Source organism: Protopterus annectens, chromosome 8.part0, assembly GCF_019279795.1.
Source record: "Protopterus annectens isolate FY-2018-M chromosome 8.part0, PAN1.0, whole genome shotgun sequence".
NCBI lineage: Eukaryota > Metazoa > Chordata > Ceratodontiformes > Protopteridae > Protopterus > Protopterus annectens.
This window is the reverse complement of record NC_056741.1, coordinates 17,441,513-17,468,436: the sequence shown is the minus strand read 5'-3', so window position 1 is coordinate 17,468,436 and position 26,924 is coordinate 17,441,513. Positions and strand designations below refer to the sequence as shown.

The window sequence follows — 26,924 nt, the reverse complement described above, 5'->3', positions numbered from 1 at the left end:
GACAAACAAAAGAGTCTATCACTTTACTTCCATCAACTATCTCATCAGTCCGTGCTGACTGCAAGGACAGTCCTTCAAGCATTAGGGTTCATGGCATCTTGTATTCTGGTGCTTCCCAATGCCAAACTGCATATGAGGAAGCTACAATGGTATCTCAAAATGTATGGACACAGCACTGCCAGGATTTGGACACTGTCATTCAAATAATACCTTGCCTTCAAAAAGAATTTTTGTGGTGGGCTCAGGAATGTCACCTAAACAAGGGACTCTCTGTGACCCGGCCAGAGGCGAGTCAGATTTTAACGACAGATGCCTCGGACATTGCTTGGGGAGCTCATCTAAATGGAAAGTGGATACAAGACAAGTGGCCTGCCAGACTACAGCATCTACATATCAACATGAAGGAGATGTTAGCAGTCCAGTTTGCATTAATGGCTTTCAAGGAGTTACTTCTTCCAGGGCAGGTGTTGATTCTAACAGACAACACAACTGTCATGTGGTACATCAACAAGCAAGGGGAACACATTCTTATCCTCTATGCAGGCAAGCAATGATTTTATGGGAGATTGCGCTAAGCTTGCAACTAACTCTTCAGGCAAGGTTTCTGCCGGAGCACAGAACTCCTTAGCAGATGTGTTAAGCAGACAAATCATGGATCCCCACGAGTGGAAACTGGATCTTCATGTATTTCAAAATTGACAGTGTCATGGGGACTCCAGACATAGATCTGTTCGCTTCTCCACTAAACCACCAGCTGCCACAGTATTGCACAAAGGGGTTTCATCACACAGCTTGGAAAGTGGATGCTCTGTCTTTCAGTTGGAAAAACCTTCATGTGTATGCCTTTCCTCCTCTGCCTCTTCTTCCAAAGGTACTATTAAAGGTCAGACAAGACAGGCCAAGGATGATTTTGATAGCTCAAGATTGGCCTCGCAACACTGGTACCCACTACTACGGAGTCTGGTAAGGAAGCCTCCATGGCCTTTACCTCTGATTCCTCATCTGTTATCTCAGAAGGATGGTCATCTGCTCAATGTCAAGCTTCACTCTCTTCATCTAACAGCCTGGCATATTCTGTGTTGAAACACAACAGGTCTCAACTTCCTCAACAAGTTTTAAATGTGATTATGGAAGCTAGAAGACCTAGTACAAGGAAAGTGTACGCAGAAAAATGGAAGAGATTTTTATTTTGGAGTACAGCAAAGGATTTGCAGGTTTCTGAGCCTAATTTGAGTGTGGCTCTTCAATATCTTACTGAGTTATTGGACAAAGGTTTGTCCTTCTCTTCCATTAAGATTCATGCTGCAGCAATTTCAGCTCACTATGATTGTGACCCACCATTGTTTTCGCATCCTTTGTTTAAGCAGTTTCTTAGAGGGGCAAAGAATATAAGACCCCCACGTAGAGCTCCTACTCCTGCTTGGGATCTCAATTTTGTGTTGGAAAAACTTACTCTACAACCTTTTGAGCCTGCGGCTACTGCTGAATTGAAATACTTGTCATGGAATACTGCTTTTCTGTTGGCTATTACTTCTGCAAGAAGGGTGTCTGAGTTGCAGGCCCTTATGGCAGTAGAGCCATTTTTGATTTTCCATAAGGATAGGGTATCATTACGTACTAATCCTTCCTTTATGCCTAAGGTGGTTTCTAGTGTGGCTTTAAACCAAACTATTCATTTGCCTACTTTTTATGCAGACCCCCAAAATAAAGGGGAAAAGATTTTGCACACTTTAGATGTACACAGGCAATTGCGTTATTATTTAAGCAGGACTAAGGATTTCAGGCAGTCTCAGCAGTTGTTTGTTTCTTTTGCTTTAAGTTCACAGGGCAAGCCTGTGTCAAAACAAACTATTTCTAGGTGGATTGGCTTTTGCATTGCATTTTGTTATTCCCATCATGGCAAGGAGATTCCAGCTGGGATTAGGCCTCATTCCACTAGGGCTACTGCCACTTCAACAGCATTTCTAAGGGGGGTGGCAACTAAGGATATTTTGGAAGCAGCTACTTGGAGTTCAGTGCATACTTTCTCTAAGCATTATCACCTTCCTATCTACTCTAAGTCTAGGGCTGGTTTTGCCACAGCTGTTTTGCAAGGCATGTTGTCAGCTCCTACTTCCTTATAATTTGCCAGCCTCCCTTACCTCTGCTTTGGGATTCTACCCAATAGTCAGGACTGCAGCAATGGCTGCCGAAGAACATAGTACAGTTTTGTACCTACCATAAATGTAGATGTTCGAGGATTCCATTGCTGCAGTCCAATTTACCCTCCCTCCTTCCCCTCTGTAGTTAGGGGTGGTTGTGTAGGTGAGTTTACATGCTTATATTTTTGTATATATTGTTGTATATATTGTACATGTTTTGGTGCAGGTTTTTTGGGACTTGTCTTTTTAGGGTCTTCTGACATCTGGGGCAAGAAAAGACTGAGGATATGACGTCGGTCATGCGCATTAGTACCCTGACGTACTGACGTCAGTCTAATGCGCCCTGACCGACGTCAGCCTTATACTCTGGTATTCGGGCCGACTGGACGCGGACTATACCCCAATAGTCAGGACTGCAGCAATGGAATCCTCGAACATCTACATTTATGGTAGGTACAAAACTGTACTTTCTGGAATTTAAGTTTTCAGCCTTCAGGCTGAGGCCCTGTCAGTGCTTGCAACTCCAAAACCACTGGCACATGCAGTTTTCCGGGTCATATGGCAACATCAGTAGGGTTGTTTTCTTTAACTAGGTATCACATGAGGAGCCTCTGCAATGGACTCTGGCTGTTTAGTGGTCCTTCTTTACTCATCCCTTGGGATTTTCCCACAAGGTTAGCGAAGGTGTGTCACGAGCATATTCATTGGTGGTTGCAGTCTCCCTTGGTAACTGATGGGAGACAGTTCATGATTCATTTTCTCTCAGCCATGGTCACCACGGACACGTTTCCTCTTGGGTTGAGGGCACATTTCAAAGGGAGAATGGTTCAAGGGTCCTGGTCTTCCGCAGAGGCCCACATTCACATAAGTGTTCTGGAGAGCAGTCCTCCTTGCATTGCAGGCCTTTCTGTGCGCCCTTACCAGCAGTGTGATTGAGATATATATGGGCAGTGCATCTGTTATCTGTTATGTCAACGAACAGGGAGGAACACATTCATATCCTCTTTGTCAGAAGGCCGTGAGAGTTTGGCAGTGAGCGATTTCTTCTCAGCAGTTTCTGGTGGTAACACACATCCCAGGGAAGTCCAGCATTCTGGCCAACAGCTTAAGCAGGCAATTCGTTTCCCTCATGAGTGTTCCCTAAATCTGAAGGTTGCAGTCCAGATTTTTCGTTGTTGGGGCACTCCATGCTATGATCTGTTTACTATCCAGTCCAACATCAAGTGCAGTGGCTTTTACTCCATTGTCCCCCCCAGGTCAGTCACCCAGGGATACTCTGGTGCTTGCTTAACCCCATGACTTCTTTATGCTTATCCCCCAGTTCCTTTGACAGTAAGGTTTCCACAGAAAGCAGCCAGCTGCAGAGCTACAGTGATCCTCTTCAGGTGTGATCTCCCTTCCTTTGGTCTCTTAGGTTCATTGGTGTTTACCAGGCTAACGGCCACAAGGGCCTTTTTAAGCCTAGACATGCATCACAAATCTCTGACATGTTCTGATACCCTTGATGAGTGTAAGCTTGGGCCTGGGAGATGAACCATTTACAGGTTACCTGTGTCCATTAGAGACATAGGTGCCAAACCAGGGATGAATTTCCGGTTTCCCATCCAATTGTCCAAGTTGCACTTGAATTTGGTTAGGGAGGAACTCTGCTAAACATGGATGGGGGAAGTGTGTTCCATAGATGGGGGTATTCTCTGGGATACATACCTATCTCTCCAGCAGGTCCTATTTATATCACAGACAAAGTTCAAGTCTTTAGAACAGGTAATTCTGATGCTGTTTGTTTTGTGGATTTGCAAGAGGTCCATCAGAGTGGGATCTGACAATGCCCTGTATGCCAGGTCTAGATCTCTCCTCAGAAGCCTGTAGGTGACAGAATACAGGGATAGGACCTTGAAGCGGTCTGCATAGGACATTTTATTTATACCCTGTATTCGTTTAGTGAGAAATCTCTGTGGACGTTCCAACTGTTGGATATGCCTGCTTAGGTACATACCAAAGGGGCATTGTACTCTATGATAGGCCTGATGAATGCTGAATACAGTAGAACAATGACTTCCAATGCCATGCCTTTGTTTGTAAGTTGTGCAACATGGAATGATTTCCTCACCATTGTAGACACGTGATGGTCAAAGGCTAGATTACTATCTGTGTGTGTCCCTAAGTCCCTGACCACTGGGTCAACTCTAAGGGGTGTGTTGTCAATATAATAGTTACCAGAGATGGATGATTTCCCAAAGGATACTATTATGCATTTCTTGGCATTTAGTTTTCATCCATGGCTCTGATACCAGTTGTTTCTGTGTCAGCGCCTCCTGGAGAACATTTGTGTCGGTATGAGATTCAGTGACAGCAGATAATTTGCAATCATCTGCAAACTTAGTCAGCCAGAGACCACCGACATTGGCCTTGACTTCTGAGAAGTAAATGTCAAAAAGGAACAGTCCAACGACTGATCCCTGAGAGACTCCACTTGTGACTGGCCTCTTTGTAGAGCTGGACTCCCCAATTCTAACTTCCTGGGTCCTGTGAGCCAGTTGGCTGTCCACTGTGTGACATATGGGTTTGTGCCTAACCTCTTGAGTTTGTCAACAATACCCAAGTGGGGTATTGTGTCAAATGCCGTGACCAGGTCAAGGTAGGCAGTGTGAACGATTTTTCCCTCATCCATTGCTTTGGTGACCTTCTCAAAGAAGTCCACCAGGTTCAATAGGCATGATCTGCCCTTGACTAAACCAAACCAGGTGTCTGTAGGTTTACTATAGCTCTGTTAATCATCTCCATGATAATACTTTCCAGGGCTTTACATATAAGACTACTAAGATGAGTCTGTAGTTTCCAGGGTCTGTAGATAGCCCTCCTTTGTGCAGAGGGGATGACTGTTGCCTTTCTCCATTGATGAGGCACAAAGCCTGTTTGGAGGCTACAGTTAAATAGTAATTCCAGAGGCCTTGATAGGTCATGTTTCATGCTATTTAGAAGGCATCCTGGGATGTTGTCTGGGCCCATTGATGCAGTGTTCTTGGTCTTAGAGAGAGCATTAAGGACCTGTTCCCTTGTGATAGTAAGGAGAGTTATAATTGATGATATTTCATGAGGGAAGTTTGAGGGGGGAGACCGGGGTAAAGTTGGAGTTGAATTTATCAGCCAGGAGGTTTGCTATATCCTCTGACTCTGTATAGGTGGCTCCATTTACAACGAGCTCTGCAAACAATTGTGTATTGCCTTTGCGGTTGCGGACATAGCTAAAGAATGCTTTGTGGTAACCTACCTGAAATTTGGCTTTGGTAGACTTTTTGTCCTCTGAATTGTTTATTTAGTTTGACAGTGCTTTTATCCTGCTGGGTGCTGCCCTTCCTAATTTTTGCCATGATTTTCTTCCTTCTGTTATACAGCCTATTGATTTTGTGATTCCACCAGGGTGGCTTGTTTTTTGAGTTAGTTCTGTACTTCTTCCTGGTGGGTACAGCTGCATCTGTGCTGTTAACATGCTTGTACACGGTTTCTGTGAACAGTTCTGCATAGACAGCAGTGTTCTCAGGGTTTATGAGGGCTTGACATTTTGCTAGATTTTCACCTAATAGCAGGAGGTTAGCCTTGGCATAGTTCCTGAATATTCCAGGTTTAGCTGGGGGTCCAGGTTTTATTTTTACTTCAAAGGAGACCATTTTGTGGTCTGACCTTACCAGAGAAGGTGTTACAGTAGGGGGTGTGCAGCAGACTCCCATATTAGTGAGAACCAGATCCAGTATGACTGCACCCCTGGTTGGTGTATTGACTATCTGGGCCAGAGAGTTTGTGTTTACAAAATCAAGAAATCTCTGTACATGTAAGTTTGGTGTCGTATAGGATTCCCAGTTAGTAGTGGGGTAATTAAAGTCACCCATGAATATGGTATTGAGGCGGCTGGTTAATGTTTCTAATAAGTTTAAATACATGGTATGGATTTCCTGGGTTATAGAGGGGGACGTATAGCTTGCAAGGAAGTGGTACTGGATTTTACCTATGGTGATTTGCACATGGTCCTGTTTGACCAGCCTTTAAGTATATTTATTTTTGATGTAAATAGAGACACCTCCACCTTTAGTCCCTGCCTGTGAAGTAGCTGGCCTAAACGTGTGGAAGGCATTATAACATTGTACTGTTGGTGTGCTGTCTGCGGCTTTAAACCATGTTGGTGCAGTGGTGCAGCAGTAGTGTTGTCGCCTCACAGCAAGAGGTTCCCTGGTTCGATTCTCAGCTGGAGTGCCTTCTGTGACGAGTCTGCATGTTCTCCCTGCATTTGTGTGGGTTTTCTCCAGGTACTCCAGTTTCCTCCCACATTACAAAGATATGCATCCGGAACGTTTTTCCCCGGGCCTTCACTGAAAATTGGCTTTGTTCCAAGTCAGGCTTTCTTGGTCAACAAATGTTAAATAATGTCTCTGTGACCGCACAGACATCAGCATTCTCTAGGGTAAAAAGAACTTCTAGGGAGTGGAGTTTTTTGTTTAGACTCATAGCATTGAGCAGTAATACCTTTAGGTTTTGTTGGTTTTGATTTGCTATGTCGGAAGTTCTTTCAGTTTGGCATTGCCTAAAAAAGGCACTATGGGGGTAAACAATGTTTTAGCTAATAGTCGAAAGCCTAGAGGGGAGAGGTGCATCCCTGGCAAAGCAGCATGGTCTGTTGTCCGTCTCATTCCATGATGACAAATATTGCACCTTCTTAGAATGATACCAGAAACTTAGCCAATTATTAAAGTCAGTCATCTTTTGTTTGTATGGGGGCATTATCCTTGGAGAAGGCAAAATGCTGCTCACTGCTAGGCTAGCCTGATGCACATATTCTGAGAGCTCCATGATGTCTCTCTTCATATAGTCTAGGGAGGTACGTCTCCAGTCGTTTACTCCCACATGGACTATGACTGAGTCATATTGGTAACTGTGGTCCAGTGACCTGAGTGCATGTGTAATGTGGCAGATCCTAGCCGCTGATAAGCAACTGACTGTAACTTTCTCCTTACACAGCCTGGTGAGAGGGACATCCGTGTGTCTCACAATGGAGTCTCCAATGACTAGAATGTTGGATTGTGTGGTGGCTTGCCTTATGGGCTTAGAGATAGAGGCTCCATGAGATGTACCTGTATGTGTTGATGTGGGTGTTGGTTTGAAAGAGCGCATTCAGGGCTGATGAGGGTATTTGTTATGTGTACTTTGTCGAGGAGGTCTTTGTGGTTTAGGAAGGTTACATGCAAGTGCCTCAGCATATGTGGGTCTATATGTCTGCTTTGAATTGTGCGTAATAGGTGCAGCGTGTGTACTAATGACAACTTTATTGACATTAGGAATACTTTTATGTGAGAGCTTTGCCTCCGGTGATATTGTGTAATACATCTCTCACATACCATATCAGTTTGTTTGAGAATTAACTGGTTGTCAGTAAACATGAAGCAATTTCTGCATTTCCTCAGCATGCCCATATCCACCAAGCTGGTAACAGAGACCGTATGAAAGTTCATATCCATGGCAACAGACCCTTTTTTTTATTGATTAGAGAGTTGGAGTGAAATTACCAATCACTGTCAGGAATATCTGGTTTGCAAGGGGATGGCGAAAGCCAACACATTCTGGCTAGGCTTATAAATGCCTTCGGGCAGATAGCCTAGTTACCTGCCTATGAACCTATAATTATGTGGACACTGCTTGTCACTGCAAACTAGTTGTTCTGTGTGCAACTAGGTATAGGAGAAATTTCAGTTGTGTTGTTACAGGAAAAGTGACACTGAAGGTGTCTGAGTCTGTACACAGCACTGACAAACACTTGAGGGGAAACTAATACGTAGGCCCTGAACATTTAAAGATGAAGCATTTAGGCAGATATTCTACAGTTAGAAACAAATCAATCAGTACTTAACTGAAAACAAAGAATTAGCTTGTCAAGAATTATGAAAAGTGGGGAGTCACATGAATGGCTACTGCTTGGCTACTACTAATACTGGTCTCAATAGCTTCACTCTGTTGGGATACAATGCTCCCTTTGCTTCTTCTTTCACCCAAAGCAAAATGGTAGCACCAATTCCAAGAAGAGAAGCAGGCCACAGCCTGTCAGGTGATCCACAGTCTTGTCTCAGATGATGCAAGGGTCTGTAGGCTTGTAGCCTTTTTCAAGTAGATGCCTTGAATAGCAACCAGACCAATCAGGACCATTAAGCACAGACACTCACTCTCCAACCAGAAACAGTCAGGATCAATGCACTCTGCTCCTGCTCTCACCAGGACCAGAATATAAGCACAGATTCCAAGCTGTCACCTAGAAAACAGTTATTAGGCTTTCTGGTGATCGACAATCTCCAGGAAATAATGTTCCTGTACTCATTCTATCAACAGGAAAAAAACAAGCACTAATTCCAAGATGACTACTGAAAGGCAGAATGCGGGCTTTCCAATAACTGTTGGTCTTGCAGTAGATGTTTAAAGGTAAGATAAAAAAATGGTTTACCCTAAACACTGCAGTGTGCACTACACAGTTAGATATGAAAGTGGGTAACTTAAGTTTTAGCTGTCCAAGTTGGAGAGACACTATTTTTAAAAGAGCAAGATAGACTGAAAGGGGGTGGGCACTTTTGTATTATGATACTATGGGATACAGTGGGATGGTCAATACATTAGTTGAAGGGGGAGTGATTTCACAAAATGATTATTTTGTGCTTACTCACACCAGCCAGTGAAAGGAGAAGAGGGAAGGAGATGTATGGTCAAATTAACAGAAGGGGCAGGCAACTCGAAAGACAGTGTTGTTAAAGAACACAACAGTAACAGAGTGGAAAAAAATTCTGTCAAATTCTGTCTTGACTCACAAGAGGCAGAGCTGTGGTCCCTTCAAGTTTTAATATGCAGTTACAAGCAGAATACAAGTAAAACAGTGTAAATAAAATAAATCACAGTATACAAAATAGAAAAATACAAGAAAACAAAAGCAAACTAACCTTTCCCTCACAGCAAGCTGTGGCAGTCTCTGGGTGAGCCTTTCCAGTAAAGCCGAGAAATACCCCCCTTAAGTTCTGGATCTCATTTCTCATCCAACAGGTCTAGTTCCCACCAATCTTCAGTCTCTTAAGTTAACCACTTGGTTCCTCCAGTTCCCTTGATGGCCAGGAATGCCAAGCTTTTGCCGGTGGTTGTTCATATATTGTCTTCTTCTCAGAAGGAATTACTAGAAAAGTATATACCAGTAAGTGGAATTTTTTTTTTTTCTGTAGGCAGAGGCTCAGAGGCTCTACCCTTTTTCTGCCCATATGGAGTCTGTCTTGGATTTTTCTGACCATGTTGTTTAGTTCAGGTTGTAGCTTTTATACTGTTAAAGTACAATTAGCGTCCATTTTCAACTTTTACATTGGTAGGGATAGTGTGCCTTTGGCTCCTCTCAAGATCTCCTAGGCATTTCTCAAAGGTATTTTCCTTCGTCCGCCAGTATGAAAGGTGGTCCCTCCCTGGGATCTGCCCTTCATTCTAACAGATTCTAGCTGGTTCTACAGTTGAACCTTCACTCTCTTTAGATTTAGGTTCATAGGTTCATAGGTTCATACTAGGCTATCTGCCCTAGGGCATTTATAAGCCTAGCCAGAGTGTGTGTGGCTTTCACCACCCCTTAGGATGAGAATACTATACCCATTAGTTTGCTGTGCCTCTGTCCAGCAGTGACACAGAGATGATTCCCGGGGTAAACCTACGATCTCCCATCCACTCGTCAAGATTTCTCTTGAGCAGAGTCAGTGAGGGGCTCTGCCTCACATGGACTGGGATTCTGTTCCATAGTGTAGGGAGTCTCTGGGTGATGAATCTGTCCCTCCAGCATGTCCTATTTATATCCGTGTTGAGGTTTAAGTCTCTTGCTCTCGTGGCTCTGGTGGATTTGGATTTTTTGAGGTGGAGCATGTCCATTAATTCGGGTTGGACATGGCCTTCTATGTCAGGCACAGATCACCTCTGAGCAGACGGTATGCGACTGAATAGAGCTGGAGTTTCTTCAGTCGGGCATCATTTGACATATGTTTGAGCCCCTTTATCCTTTTGGTGAGGAACTTTTGGGGTCTTTCCAACTGCTGCAGGTGTCGGGTAAGGTACATTCCGAATGGGGCGTTGTACTCAATCATTGGTCTGATAAGTGAAGAGTACAGGGGTACAATGACCTCTCCTGATCTGGATGTGAATCCCTTCATGATCAGGTGGGCAATGTAGAAGGTCTTCCTAACCACTTTGGCAATGTGAGTGTCAAAAGAGAGGTTACTGTCAACTTGGGTCCCCAGGTCCCTGATAACTTCTTCCGTGTTTAATGGATTACCACCTATGTGGTAATTAGGGGTTACCTTGTTTTTCCCAAAGGGTATGACTATACATTTTTTGGCATTTAGCTTCAAGGCCATGGCTCTGGCACCAGTTATCCATTTCTATGAGACCTCTCTGGAGAATGTCTGTGTCTGATGGAGTGTCAATTATGGTGCCCAGTTTGCAGTCATCTGCAAATTTTGTCAGCCACAATCCCCCTATGTTTGCCTGCACTTATTTGAAGCTTTTGTCTTGGAAAAGTTTGTTTTTGGTGGCCGCAAGAAGGATTTCAGAGTTGCAAGTGCTTGATTCTTGCCCCCCTTATTTGGGGTTCCATAAAGACAGAGTTTCTCTTTGTAGAAACCCTTCCTTTCAGCTTAAGGTAGCTTCTGAGAATAATCTTAACAGTTCCATTTATCTTACTGTATTTTTTTTCTGAATTTTTCCAATAAAGGTGAATATCTATTACACTGGATGTACATAAGCAGTGGAGATTCTGTCTTCACTGTACCAAGACTTTCAGAAAATCAAGTCAGTTGTTTGTCTCCTTTTCAAAATCCAGTCTGGGCGCTTCTGTCTCTAAAGTGATTTTATCTAAGTGCCTATCAGACTATATTTTGTTTGCATATTCCTTGAAAGGCAAGACTGTTCTATAGAAGCCTAAAAGTCATTCAACAAGGGCCACAACTGCTTCTACAGTTTTTTCTTTCTAGAGCGTTTGTGGATGATATTTGTGCTGCTGCCACTTGGCTCGGTCACCACACCTTTGTGTTGCATTATAAGTTGGACATTCTGTTTAAATCCAGGGCTTCATTTAGCTCCACTGTGTTGTAGAGTATCCCACCATCGTTTCTCCTAAGCAGTGTTCGTGGCTGGAGATTCTGTTCCACAGTATGAAGCCAGACTGGGCAGACAACATCAGATATGAAAATCATGCCCTCACCATAACAATGGATCTGTGTTGTTTGTCTCTGTCTGGTTCAACCTCCCTGCCCTCCTGGCCCCTGTCTTTATTGTTGACATGGAGTCTCTTTCCCCCTGTAATGACCGGACATTGGAGAGTGATTATTTCACATCTTGGAGTCTTGCTTTTCCCATTGGTTGTCTTATTCCAAGTGGTGGAAGATGTATGTTTATCTTGTCTCTCTCTCATGGGGCAAATTTGATCTGTGGAGTTAGGGATAAGGGAGTTGGAGTCAAATAGGCCACAAACTTTCCAGTTGACTGAAGTTGGATCCGAAGTCCCTCAGGTTGAACCAGACGGAGACGGACCACACGGATCTATTGTTATGGTGAGTACATAGCTTTTGTTTTTGTAGTGGTGGTGGTTTTTATCACCACAGCCATAGTTGTATTTTTGAACAGACATACATTTGCAAATCATACCTTATAAGCATATTTGGGGAGAGAGAATTGTGGCAGGTTGCTTGCTGTTTTAATTGATACCAGATTTGGTAGTTTTTTTCCTGTGCACACTCCCCCCCCCCCCCCCCCCTTGTCTGTTGATCATCACCCTGCCCCTGCTGTTTTGCTCATGTATTTCTCGGCGATATTGAAGTGTGTTAACCCATCCAATGCGCAGTAGCAAGTCACACCCAAACCCCGCCTGTGACAGAGATGTCAGTACACCGCCCACCTTTTGATTGAAAGCTGCCATGTCAGTTTCCCTAGGTAGTAATGTCCAAAGGTAAAATACACATAGTCAGCAGAGAACAATTAGACTTAAAAACGAGATTAGAAAGAAAAACGCTCACGACTGCAGATGTGAATCAAATCATTACTTTATTTACCAAAGTTAATCGGCACAAATGTCCAAAGCCTTCCTTTTGTCTGTAGTGTAGAGAAAAGACAAAATGTTGCGCTGCCCCTTACTCCTGAAATGTGTTATTTGTTGGCAATCATTGGGGCTTGAAGTCACTAGATAGTGACATAAATTTGAGTTTCAGTCTCCTTCAGAAAAATGCATGCTAACACAAATCCTGTTTATCACAACCAGATTCCGGACTCAGTACCTGATACTGTAATTGTACCAGGCGATACCAGTATATATATGTGTCTTAAGTATAATCCATTTCAGTTTGGGAAAAATGCCTCAAAGCGGACACTTTTTTACAGACTGTCGCTATAAACTTACAGGGTGCAATGACATGTTTGCTGTGACATAAATGTCATAATGCATATGAAATGGGCACCTTAAAACATTTGTCATTCGTATGACATTGGTGACTGATGGCCTCAGTACTTTGTCCCAGAAATGCAGCTTTTACATGTGACATAGTAACGATACAATAGGAAAAGACAGACTTCAAGCACAGTCGTGCACCCTTGAAAGCATGTATGCTGAGGTTGATACATTTTACAAGCAATTTTCCAGAGCCAGTTCTCTGCAGAGAAATGTACAACTCTGAATAACTGATGTCCTGCACTTCCAAAGTTAATACACTTCAAGTTCTCTGCAGAGAAATGTACAACTCTGTGTAACCGATGTCCTGCACTTCCAAAGTTAATACACTTCAATATCTCCAATAACACTACACAAGTGATCGTGCAGGAATATGGAGCCTTTAATAATAATTTCAATCGGGCAGATTTAATGCTTGTATTTTGTTTAAAAAGTGTATTAACCCACTTGAATGTGTTCGGTTGTCAAGATGCTTGTGGAACATTTGAATGGAAAGGCCATTCGTGTCATTATTGTGCTTACTAAATGCTCTATTTTTGACATGGCTTTACCGTTATATTTGCATTGCGTGTCAATCACGGCACATTGCTGTTGTTAATCCCTGCCCTCCGGCATGTCAGTCACTGCGGGCACGCCCATTTCTGCGCGAACTCGGTGGTGGGTTAATACACTTCAATTTCGCCTATTTCTCTTCACCAGGCAGTGTGTCAGCCAGGTGAGGCCCATCATTCAGACAGCCATCGAGGTCGGTTTGAAGTTTTCTACTTTAATAGCCCTCATCCCTAACGCCTGCATTTGGTGAAACACAGGGGAAGGGCACTAATTTGTGTGAGGCCACCCCTCCCATCCTCATGGGATGTTCGCTCCAAATATCCCTCTCCTGAGGCACAAGTTGTTAGTTTCCCAGTCTCCAAGAAGAAGTTAGCACTACCTAGCATGACCTGAGTGCAAGCCACTCATCTTCCTCCTCCTGGGAGAGGTGAGAAGGCCAAACCCTTTCATTCCAAACCCTTCTATGCCTGGCTTCTCCAGTGCTGGGGCTGCTAATCAAACCTCAGATGTTTGGGTTGCATTTGGGAATCTGTCCCCTGCACCACAGAAGCAGACAGGGATGTTAACTTTTTGGGTAGTAAGAATAGTATAAGAAGTAATGTTTGTTGTTAATATATAGGAACAGGATACCAGTAAGCTTAGCATGGTTAAAGGCTGTAGCCAATTTTAGGCATTGGCAAACTCTGCGGTCACTGTAGGGTCTCTGATCCTGTGGGACCCCAAAACATAAGTTATGTCATTGTTATATTTTGTTACGTTTGTCAAACCAACAAAAGGTAGTACAGCAGTCTTGTGTACATAAATCATGTGGACAATAACTCTTCGGCCAATCCTTAGGATTCTTCATCCTAACCCCCAACTTCTTAAATTCAAAGGTATTTCTGTCTGTAGTAAGAGTGTTTTATCAAATAGCAGGCTTCATATTTTCTTAGGGTCACTGACTTGTTCAAATCCTGCTAGTGGGCATTCTTTCAACTAAAACTAACATCATAGCCTAGCTTTAGACACCCAAGATACTCATGGCCATGGGACCCCCCCCCCCAATCATCCTTACCTGTGTGAGGGCCCTACAAAAGCCGCTTCTGGTTAGGGTAAAAGGAGAAGAGGAGAAAAAATAATTCATTTTCCAGTTATACTATTTTTCCTGAATAGAATAATGATATAATCCTGTGAGGGTAGAGCCAGTGATAGTCAGTGACCATGAGTGAGGTAAGCACTAAAGATCTACATCCCAAAGCAGCTGATTGCCGTAATTCCCTGGTATTTTTAGAAGAGCAGATGCTCCTAATCTTCAGGGATGGTTTTCTCCTCAGAGAGTTTTATAAATACTGGCAAGATACCAGATACTACAACTTTCAACTTCTTTGTTCAAGAATTCTTCTGGGCAAAACCAAAAAAATAATAGAGTAAAAACACAAAATGAGGAATCCTTTAAGTATTAGTCTTATGTATTCACGTAAGCGAAATAGAAAAATGTTTTACATCAACTTGCATTTTTGGGGCAGTTAAGTTTGAAACTGTAATATCTAGCATTGTTGACTGTCTGTAAACCTGAATGATTTACAAGCAAATCAGAATTTTTATGAGGGACTAAGCAAACAATATGAGACAAAACCAAGGTAATTCTGTAAAATTGGGAACAATGACAAGTGTGCATTAATCCTGATGATTACTACACAGCAGCCACATATTTGGTGTGGCAGTACTGGTGTCATAATGTATTGCCATTTGCTGAGAGTAGTAAAAACTATAATTACTGTGGGTTATGCTTGTGTGTGTTTGTGTGTGTGTGTATACGTGCTTGTGTGTGTGTGTACGTGCTTGTGTGTGTGTACGTGCTTGTGTGTGTGTTTGTGTATATGTGTGTGTGTGTGTGTGCGCGCGTGCATGTATGTGCGTGTGTGTGGGGGGGGGGGTTCTTCAGTGTAAGAGTGACAAGCTGGTTAGAACTTATTTCACTTTCTATCACAAACATCATCAGTACTGCCATTATGTTTATGTATGTCGGGGGACGAGGTTGCCGTGTAATAAGCTGGTCATAATTTCATTCATTTACCATCGCAAGCATAGACCTTGTACATGATAGATGGCCATCTTTTGTGGTTTGGCAAGAACAGCATGTATGTGAAGTCAACTGTTCATTGCCACAGTGGTGCAGTGAGTAGCATTGCCATTTCCCTGTGCTTTGCTCTGGTTCACTTCTTGGTTGCAGCTTTTTTTATGTAGAATCTGCATGCCCTCCCTGTTGCTGTAAGTGTTTATCTTTGTGCTCTGGATTCCTCCAGCACCTTATTAATTTGTATCTGTAGATACACATACACACAAAGTAATGCTGAGTGCATTCATAACTCTTCAAGGCAGCAATAAAAATGCATTTAACAAGTAAACATCTTTCAGAAATAAGGCATAAAGTACATCACAGAACATCCAAACAGTTAAAGCTTCTAGGGGTCTGGAGGCCCCCATACCCAAGACTGTATAAATGGATTTTTACACGGACTTAGTTATGGTATCTGCCTCAGCCACACCCATTCTAGAGCCATCCCTGCTCAAAGGTGTGTACAGGAGCTTGTTGTAGCTTTTGTGTGTGTGTGTGTGTGTGTGTGGGGGGGGGGGGGTAGAGGATGGTGTGATCACTAATTTTCCTTACAATCAAACCTCAAAAGTATGCACAAGAGGTCATTATAGCTTGTGACGAGATTGGTGACAGTGTAGTCACTGTTTTCTTTCCATTTCTCACAGACCTTAGAAGTGCGCAGAGAAAACTTGTGTATGTGCAGTGTGTAATGTCTGGGAGCAACAGGTCAGAACAGATTACTGTGATCATTATTTTTTTCACTTACTTCACAATTGCACATCAGGTACATGTACATTTGGCTGCTTTCATCCCAGTCTAGCACCAGAGAGATGTATAGACAATGACTGACTTTTTTTTTCTCCAGATAGGATTTATGTATCTTCTCAGTCATTGGTCTTCAGTTATTGTGAGCTACTCTTTTGTTGGCTTTAAACATTATGCCTTCACAACTTATGTCATCCTTGGGAAAAAAATAAAATTCAGTTCTTTTTTTACTCATGATTTTTGTTCAGACCACCACTGAATCAAAAGTTAGGGAAATGCTCTAAAATGCACATCAGAGCACCTATAACCCCTTCAGACCCCCATCGTAATTTAGTTATTTCCTGTGCATGTGCTACTGTGCTGCCTTAGCTGGCAAGGTGTGTTGAAAGGATACAAGGAAAAGTAAAGATGAACTGCAATGCTGAATTTCTTTCCTTAATTATAATGTTTGAAAAAGCTATTGTTGGGTGAAAAGGTGGAAAAAAAAACTTTAAAACGTAATTCAGAGTACATAAAAAGCCATGGTTTCTTAAAAAGGAGCAAGGAAATGGGAGCAAGGAAGGAAAAAAAGTAATGTGCATCATATAGCGAAAATGAGGGGAGCAATGGAGGATGTTTGTGTGGGGGTAAAATAGTAGGTACTTGGAGGCATCATGGAGCCTTTTGCCTGGAGTACCAGTTCACCTGATGCCAGCCTTGTACTGTACCATCATTGTAACTAAGTGTCAGTCTGTGAGCAGGGCTGGTTTTAGACTAGGTGGTCAGTATCACTGTATAAGATGGACCAACATGGTGTTGTGCACAAGTTAGTTGTAAAGAGCATTGTAGCCACAGTTCAGAGTACGTCTCTCAAACTCGGCAGCAAGAACTAAAAGGCTGTTAGGATTGGTGGCAGTGACAGAATGGTACTCAGACTGGAAGTGTGTCGGGGGCCCCAGAATGCTAAAACCAGCCTGGTCAAGGCTGTCAATCAACTGATAGAGATCTCTGAAGCTCTTAAGGTGCTTTGTCTTCTGTAAAACTGTATTTTTCTTTGCAGGCAGTACTGCACTTTTTAATGAAGTTGTACGCTATAGGAAGATAGTTTTCAAAGAATTTGTTAAAGTTGAAAGCAGCAAATATGTGTGGAATATGTGTTTGTTACAATAAGTTATATTTGTCTTCACTTCCTCTTTTTTTTTTTTTTTCCACAGGTTCAAAGAGAGGAGATTTCACCCCTCCCTTCGACTAGCCCGACGCTTTTACCCTCACACCCACAACATGGATGGTTTCTTTATAGCTAAACTGAAAAAGTTCTCCAACACAGTTCCTCAGACACTCAGTGGTAAGTCTAGATTTGGAATTATTTAGGAAGTTATAAATATTTGCTTCTGTGATTAAAAAGGAGGCTTAAGTCCCCCCCTTAATAAGGGTAAAGAACTTACAATGTCATAGTTGAGTCCCAGTGTTCGAAATGTAGGGTTTGAGTTTGTACTCTTCTCAGTGGATATGTTTTGGCTTCCTGAATGGCAGCTTGGCAACTCTAAGCTAAGAAATATTGGCCAAGAGTTGTCATCCCCTTACCTACACTTTAGCTTTGGGTGTTAGGAAAAAGCATAATCTTGGGAGAATTTTGTCTAAGTCGGGCACATTACTCCCAGACACATATTGTAAGGTTTAAGTGGCATGCTTTGTTCTTGTCTTGGTTATTTGTTTACGTCTTCCTAGACAGTGTCTGTTACATTGGTGGAACAGTGTATAAGAAAGTTTATTCTGTACTGTGCCCGCAGCTTGGCCTTTACGTATGTATAAACTTCTTCAGTTCTCCTTCTACAAGGAAAGTAGTCCCTTCAGACCTACAGTGGGATACCTGCGCCAATGTCCATAATGTTCCAATTCTTGACAGTATATTGATGTTTTAGTAGGTCTAAAACTGTCTGTATTTTGCCATTGCAGAGCCAGGAGACTCAGAGTTACCAGCAGCCCCTTCTGAGACTGCAAAGGCTGCAGTAAAGGAAGGCCAAGCTGACAAAATGCCTGAAGTTTCAAAGGTTAGCAGTCCTGTTGTCCACAAACTAACACCTAGTTCAGTGAAACAGAAGAAAAAACTGAAACAAAAAATTAAGTTGGAGAAAAAGTCGACACCTGGAGCTTTCCCACGGAAAACCAAACCAGAACACAAGAAACTCAAAGAAGGCAAAAGAAGAAAATTCAAAAAGATGAAAACAAAATGAACACACAGCCTACACTTGACTGATGCATGTTTATCTTTTAAGCAGCATCTTTTTTTAATTCATTTGCAAGAAGGTCATCTGGTTTTGTTTAAAATAAATGCCAGAGTTTTTTTTACATTAAGATCCGAGCCTTCTGTCTTCTGGGTATTTTACTGTATGCTCAGTTGAGGTATGACTGCTCTTGTATCAAGGATGAAGAAGTAAAGGTTATCACCTTACCTTTGGAAATTGACAGTTCTTCTTTCTTAAGGCCAACAGCTACCTTTTGTAATTTTTTGACTGAGAGGTTTTATCTGGACCTTACAAAGGAGAGGAATTTGGCTTACATTGTTACTCATCTCTGAATGTGTTGGGATCATGTGAAAGGATTTCAAAGCTGTGTGTGTCATACAACTAGGACATTTGTTACGTAACAGAGTGGTTGAAGATCAGTAAGAGAAGTCATAATAAAACTCCTCTCGCATTTGAATTTGTGTCTTTGCTTTCAAAAAAAGCTAGTTACTGTTTTCTCCACATTTAGTAGTTTTTGTATGTTCCTTGGATGACCTCTCGTTTTGCAAAAGTTACAATAGATTCTTATGAAAAAGCAGTTGTGTTAAGGGGTCTTGATGGTGATGATGGGGGACACACGTATTTTTCAGGACATTGTAGTTTCCCATGGTTCTTTTCACAGCTGGAGTGGCCTAGTTTCATCAGTAAGCATATCATTTTTGTGTTTGCTCAATGGGAAGTTTCTTGACTTTCTAAAATTTGGTATGTTTTGCACTTTTGTGGTGGTCTTTTGAATGCACTTGAACCCATCCACCTTTGTTCCTACTGTCATGAAATAGGTGTAATGTGGTAGAGTTGTTATGGGGTCATATCTTCCAAATCCCATGTGCGATAAAGAAGATGGTGCACATAGTCTATTTAATATAGACAGTATCACCATTTAGAGCAAGAAGATGTAAACAGTCTGAGAGTTCTGATGTACTGATCTTTTTGATTTTGGAATACTTCACAATCCAAGTACGTAAGTGCTAGAGAATTGTTTTCCTGAAACGTCATCTTGTTTACTTGGTAGTGCGTGAGTTTCATGCTTTGCTTTATGATTCTAGTTTACTCTTCTGCGCAAACCAAAGCTTTGTGTTTGCAGCAATTACGATATTTTGTATATGCCCCAGTGGACGACATGCATTCTCTCACCTATTTGTATGCAGATTAATTCTCCTTCCCACAGTTAAGCTGTTAGTTATGTAGCCATGTGGGGTGAGAGGACAGGGAATCTCAGGGCAATGGAATGAAGCATTCGGAAGGCAGCATGCTCGCACTGTTTTCTTTGACTAGTAAGAATTATAGTGGAAGGTCAGATGGAGCTTAAGAGATTGTACTGTACTAGGCTGCATATAATTTATTGTGAGACTTGTTTAATACTGTTTACAGCTGCAATAGTATTAATTTTTTTTAAAACAGGAAATTCAGAAAAACAAGATCAGATTTGAAAGTAAAAGTCATTACTTTGTGCAAATCATAATTTCATACGTATGCAGCCGAGTGGCCTGGTGCATCTAGTACACCTGGATTTGATTCCCATAAACATCATTTTCGTATCATGAATTATTGTAAGTAAATTGATGGTGTACTGTCTTCTTTACAACTGCTGCCTTAAAGATTTGCGTAATAGTACATCATTCCAACTGAAGCATTCCATTGACATAACTTTATACCAACTGTAGCACTTGGCTATTAATAGTTTAACAAATTATCTGTGCGCATCTTGGCTCCCTATAAAATCAGGTGCTTTGTGTGGCGAACATTTATTTTTTAGGGTTCTGGTAATTAGGTAAAAAAAAAAGTTTTTTCTACATGGTAGGTTTTTTTGTGCATTATTGATGTTGTTTAGGGCAATAAATCTGCTAAGTCAGCATTATCCAGTGGTACCTTGATCAAAAGCGCAGAAAAAATGGTTTTGTAGTGGAGCAACACTTCACACAGTCTGTCATATTTAATATGCTAATTCTAAAAATGCACATCCTTTGGGGTAAGAAGAAGTTTCCTTACCACCACAGTTACACTTTCTTAAGGATTTCATTGTCTACCTTCTGACTAAAAGTTACAGTCCATTAAAATCATTATTCTAGTTTTTGACTGAACGATGTAGGATCGTATCAAAGTATACCTGTATTCCCTGTGTAAATTTATATTCATGACAAAGATGCAGATAACATATATTTTTTTCTTTTACTTTACCCTGTATGTCCAGATAAGACTGATCCGGGATCAGCATATAGAAACGCTGTCACAATGGTGGCAGATATGGGCTATGGTATCCATGCACTTTTGTTTGTTACAGACTGTGCACAGTTTTTTTTTTTTCGTGGTTTCGGTTTTAAGTTTGATCTCTGTGATACTGAATGACAAATTGTCTTATAATAGAACCCCTGTCAGTATCTCGGGAACTAAGCCTTTTTTCAGTGAGGAGTGTATTTTTATTTTTGGTGAGGATGTCTATGTATGCATGGCTTTGTCATAGATCCTTGGTGTGGCAGTTGCTTGTTGTACCACTGACTTCCTGACAGAGGATCCTAAAGTACATGTAGCTGCTTGCCCCTTCAAGAGAGGACATTTATTACACGAGGCAGTATTCAAAGAGTATTCACAAATTTCAGTGTCTGACAATGTCGATATTAAATATCAACTGCATCATCAGGATAGGAAGCATAAAGAACATTAATTTCTTCTTAGACGTACAGGAAAACGTACTGATACTCCTCTTCATGAGCCTACGTCAGAATATCGAAAACCCATATCATCGAAACCTGTTTCATTGAGATGACAGTATTGAATCTTCACTTGCGCGAAACCTTAAACCAGGTGTGTCCAATTGTCCTACTCTGGAGGCAGTTAGTTGTTTGTACACCCAAAAGCCTCTGAAGCTATCACTTCAGACTCATGGGTGTTAGTCATTTCTAGAAGTTATTCAATTATGTTTTTAGAACTTCTAAATTTAATATCTCTCGTCTTCCAGACATTCCACGCCATCAGAGATGGGAAGCAGCAGTCGAGATTCAGAAGCTGCTTACAAAATGAGTATTCCAAGAGGTCCCACCAGATCAACAATCTGGAGTCTACTCAAGATTCTTTTTGTTTCCAAAGAAGAAGAAGAAGCACTTCAGGCCAAAATCGAATTTGAATAGGCTCAGTCCCTTTGTAAAACAGACCAAGTTCCGGATGGTAACTGTACAGTTCATTTTATCTCTGCTCAAGAAGGTCCACTAGATGTGCTTTATTGACATCAGGGATGCTTGTGATCACATAAATATAGAGAGGAAGGAGGTTTCTGCACTTTCGGGTAGGTGCCATTCATTATCCTTTCATAACATTGCCATTTGGTGTCATCACTGCCCTCCCTGGGTGTTCACCAAATGCATGGCAGTTGTAGCAAGCCTGGCTGTGGCTCCAGAGGTTTCAGGTTTTTCATTACCTGAACAATAGGCTGCTAACCACTCCCACATGAGCATCGGGGCCAGGGACACATTACTCCAGCTGTGCAGTTCTTTGGGGATCACAGTCCAACTACCAGAAGTCAACTTTTCAGCCAGTTCAGTCACTGGAATTCATAGGTTGCCACTTGGGCACTTTTTCAGATAGAAAAGGTTCTGACATCCAGAATTTCGAGTCTACAGTCTTGGGCAGTATCCTTGCTTTCTTACAAAAGGCTGCAGCCACAATTCTGCTGAAGCTGTTGGGACACATGGCTGATTCCATTGGTCTGGTCCTCTAGCCAGATATGTGAGGGCTCTGCAGTGGACTGTGGCAGTACAGTGATCTTATGTAACACATCCCATGTACTGTCCCATAATTCTGACGAGCATATGTCAAGATCAGGTCGGGCAGTTGCTGGAGTCTCTCTATGTCCAGTGGAAACTGTTTGTGTCCCCTCCCTTCTGGCCACATTCATGACAGATGCCTTCCTTCTGGGGTGTTGGGGGCATTTGAAGGAGTCAATGACAGTGTCTTGGAGAGGAGGGCAGTTCTCCTGGAATTTACAGGTTTTTCAGGACATTCTCCCAAGGGTTGTAATTTTAGTCCAGACAGTCATGTCTTTTGCTTGGTATTTGAACAAAGGGGGAACACTATCGTATCCTGTTTGTTGGGAGGCCATGAGGGTCTGGCAGTGGGCGATTTCATCCCAGTGGTTTCTGATCACACTGCATATCCTGGGGAGGTCCAAGATTTTGACAGACAGTCTAAGCAGGAACAATCTTCCTCACAAGTGGTCTCTGAATTTGAGAGTCACTGCTTTGATGTTTTGGCATTGTGGCACTCCATGTTGTATTCTGTTAGTATCCCCACTCAGCACCAAGTACAACAGCTAATATGTCTTAGTTCCTTCTCAGGAGCAGTCATCCAGGGATGCTCTTCCATATGCTTGGCTTCTGGATCTCTTATATGTTTACCTTCTGACCCCTTTGATCATAAAGTTTCTTCAGAAGCCTACACACTCAGAGCAACTGTAATCCACATAGCCCCCTTTTGGCCTCATCAGCTTTGGTTCCCCCTTCTCTGGGCTCTTCTGAAGCACCCTCCTTGGGTGATGGATCCCCTTTTGGATGTTATCTCCCATCCCAATGACCTGGATCTGCCCCATCTCCAGACACTGTAGCTAACCACATGGTTCCTCCAGTTCCCCTGATGGCCAGGAATCTCAAGTTTTCTAGCAGTGTGGTGTATATCCTATCCTCCTCCCAAAGGATGTCTAAGTCGAAGGTGTATACTAGTAAGTGGAAGCATTTTGCTGTTTGGGCTGGTTCTTAGGGTTTTGATCCCTTTTCAGCTCCCTTGGAGACTGTCCTAAATTTTCTCGTGGGTTTGTTTAATTCTGGTTCCAGTTATTTTATGATTAAAATTCAGTTGGCAGCTATTTCCAGCTTTCACTTTGGCAGGGATATAATGTCCCTTTGGCTGCTGTAAAGATTTCAAATGCCTTTCTTAAAGGTACTTTCTTGGCTACATCCTTGTCTTTGGGACCCTGTTCCACTATGGGATTTGCCTTTCATATTGCAGGGGCTTGCAGGCCACCCATTTGAACCTGCTGCTACCATTGATTTGACTCTTTTAGTTTGGAAAATGCTGTTTTTGGTACCTGTCACTTCTGCCAGACACATGTCTGTGGTGCAGGCCGTGTTTTCTGCCCTGACATGTTTGGTTTTCTTTAATGACAGGGTGCTTCTTAATAGAGTAGTGAGAGACCTGGGAACACAAGTTGATTATGACCTCAACTTCAACCACCATTTGTGCACTGTGGTGAGGAAGAGATTCTGTGTCGCTCACCTAATTAGCAAAGGCATTACCTGAAGAGCAAAAGAGGTTATAACTCCCCTGTACTTGTTCCTCATCAGACCTATTATTGAATATAAAGCTCCCTTTTGTATGTACCATACCAGACACCTGCAGCAGCTTGAGAGACCTCAGAAATTTCTGACTAAGAAAATTCAGGGTCTCCAGCACGTCTTATATGGACAGACTGAAGTTGCTGTCACTGTACTCAGTAGCATATTGACTACTTAGATGCGACTTATGTCTAGTTTACAAGGCTATCCCTGACCCAAATGTAATGGAAATGCTGCACATCCATAAGTCAAAAGGGACTAGAGTCACCCATTCCAGGGACCTCAATCTAGCCTGCGACATAAACAGGACCTGCTGGAGAGACAGATGCATCTCCCAGAGGTTGCCAACCCTCTAGAATAGGCTTCCAGTCCATATCAAGCAGAGCAACTCCATGCCCCTGTTTAAGCGCAACCTGGATGACTGGATAGGAAACCATAAATTTCTGCTGGGGATTGCCCCGGCTTCTCTCCTAGACATGGGTAGGCCTTGCGAGAAAAACACTGGGCATAGACAATGTTTCACATCTAGTATTATATTGGGATTTAACGGCTGGACTTGTAAAGATCCTTGTTTCAGTAGCCTAGTAACATGCTATGAACCTACAAAGATTCCTCTTCTCTCCCCTAAGGTGGCTACTGAGAATAATTTGAATCAAGCTATTAACCTTTGTGTTTTTCCATGATTTTGCCAGCAAGGGTGAATATTTGCTCACATTCAAAACTCAATGCAATCTTACAAGGGACGGCAACATCCATCCAAACCCCGGCCCTACCCATCTAGTTGGCTCTGGCCCCACCACCTCTACTACCACCAGCGCGTGAACCTTAAGTAGACCTACAAACTCACTCCTGGTCAGTCACCTAAACATTAGAAGCATAAATAATAAGGTCCATCACGTGCATGCCTTCTTAGATTCACACTCCCCGGATGATATACTATGTCTTACTGAAACCTGGCTAAAACCATCAGCATCAGATAATGAGGTTATACCCCCAGGTTCTAATATACTCAGGCTAGATCGTACTACTAGGAAGGGCGGAGGGATAGCCGTACTATATAAACCAACTCTAGATATGACCTCTGACTCCTCTTAATCTCCCCATGCTGATAATGCTGAAATTCTCATCACTAAGTTTCATATTAACAAAAACAAAAGTATAAAGATCATCTGTGTACATTCCTCCAGGTAACAATGTTAGCACTCTCGAAGATATCCTTTCATGGCTGTCTAGTAACTACCCCCAAGAAATCATTGTTCTAGGTGATTTCAACATCGACTGGAAATCTTGTTCCCCCAGAAACTCCCTCTATCCATGTAAATCTACATGGATTTACACAGATCATTTCCTCCCCCACTCGGATAAGTAAACCTAACCATAAAGATAGTACCCTAGACTGGATACTCATTAATAGCCATCCCCATATGTACAGGGCCGGGACCCTACCTGAAGATATAAGTGATAATGTTCTTACCTACATAATACGGCATAAAACTGACATCCGCTGTCAACCTACTTATAAGACAATTAGGAACAAGAAACACTTCAATCCTATTAATTTCCAAAATGAGCTCAAAGCTTGTAATTGAACAGCACTAAAACATCTCCCACTTGAAGCCGTATTATACGTCAACACCAAATTCCTAGCCATCCTTGATGCCCATGCACCTCCTCGCTCTGTCAGGACTAAAACAAAGTTGCACCATGGCTTTCAAAGGAAACCAGATGAAAGATCTTACTGAGAGACCAAGCCTGCACCATGTGGCGCACCACAAAAATCCCCCGTAGATCAACTTAGATATAGACAACTAAGGAATGAAACAAAAAAAAAAAAAATCTATCACGTTAGATAAAAAAAAAACTTTTACTGTAATTTTCAACAGATGCACCAAAACAAACCATAAAAGTTTTGGAGAGGTATAAATAAGCTCCTTCACCCAGGACAAACCACCACCCCACTCCCTCGTCTGCCGTCCAAAAACCTCCTGAGGACAATGCCTTCAATAGTTTCTTTACAGAAACTATCCAGTCACTAGCTAGCAAACGATCTCCCACTTGCTCCACTCTAAATAACACTACACCTAGTTCTCCACTCTCCTTCAGCTTTCAACCAGTTTACACATCACTTATCCAATCCCTTACCAAGAAACTAAAACCAGCTACCCTTGCTGCTGATCTCTTCCCTGCAGAATACCTACTAAAAGCTGCAGATGCCATAGCATACCCTAACTCTATCCTAATCAATAGAACGTTATCAGAAGCCTCCATCTGGAAGATATCCCACGTAATTCCTCTCCATAAAGGAGGCAGCTATACCGAACTGTCAAATTATAGACCGAAAGCTATTCTGTCACCCTTAGCTAAAGTTATGGAGAAGTGCATCCATAAACAACTTCTGAGCTTCCTTGTTCGGAATAATATACTGGCTAACTCGCAACATGGCTTTGGACCGTTCCATAGTACCACCACTACCCTTCTCTCCTTCTCTAATGTTATAAGTCAAAACCACAACAACAATATGATTTGCTCTGCCCTCCTTCTTGATCTCTTGAAAGCATTTGACATGGTTGATCACTACCTACTCATACACACACTTAAAGCTATTCCCCTAGATGCCCAGGCTATCCAGTGGTTTCAGTCTTACCTGAGTGGTAGACAACACACTGTACTATGGCAGGACAAACTATCGTCCCTTCTACCTAACATCCTAGGAGTTCCCCAGGGCTCTATATTAGGACCCCTCCTATTCTCTATCTTTATCAACGACCTACACACGGTCATCTCAGCAGTAACCTGCATTCAATATGTGGATGACTCCACTTTGATCTGCTCTTCCACCTCGCCTATAGGCCTGCAGACACTATCTCAATATGTTTTTTATACTGTCGAAAACTGGCTCCTTAATTGATGTCTCCTACTCAACCCTAACAAGACCAAACTACTGCTTTTCTCCCCCACTCGTAAGTCTTCCTCACTTACCTTTACTATAAAATCTAGCAATGGCACTACCATCGCTCCAGATACCTGTACTAAACTTAGGTGTTATAGTCGGCAATAGCCTGAAGTTTGATCTACACATTAATCAAACTATTAAAAAAGTTAATAAAAAACCTATCTCTCTATACAAGATCAAACCATTCCTCAGTCCTCTAGCTAGAACTGTGATTTTCTGCACACATCTACTTTCCACCCTCTTCTACGCCTCCCCTCTTTTCAGAATATTAAGTAAGACCGACCTCAACAAACACTCCAGCTGCTATAATCACATAGCTAGATTTGCCACTGGAGGAACATACAGAACACACCACTGTCTGA

At 42.3% G+C, this 26,924-nt stretch overlaps 1 protein-coding gene across 1 annotated transcript in view; it reads left to right on the top strand.

The window, feature by feature from the left end:
- NOP2 (NOP2 nucleolar protein) overlaps positions 1–18,706 on the top strand; it is a 776,755-nt gene extending 758,049 nt beyond the window's left edge. The window contains exons 16-17 of the mRNA XM_044079578.1: positions 17,218–17,348; positions 17,960–18,706. Of these exons, the coding sequence (XP_043935513.1) occupies positions 17,218–17,348; positions 17,960–18,237 (409 nt within the window). The 3' untranslated portion in view covers positions 18,238–18,706. The remainder of the gene's footprint in view (positions 1–17,217; positions 17,349–17,959) is intronic.
- Positions 18,707–26,924: the final 8,218 nt, after the last annotated feature.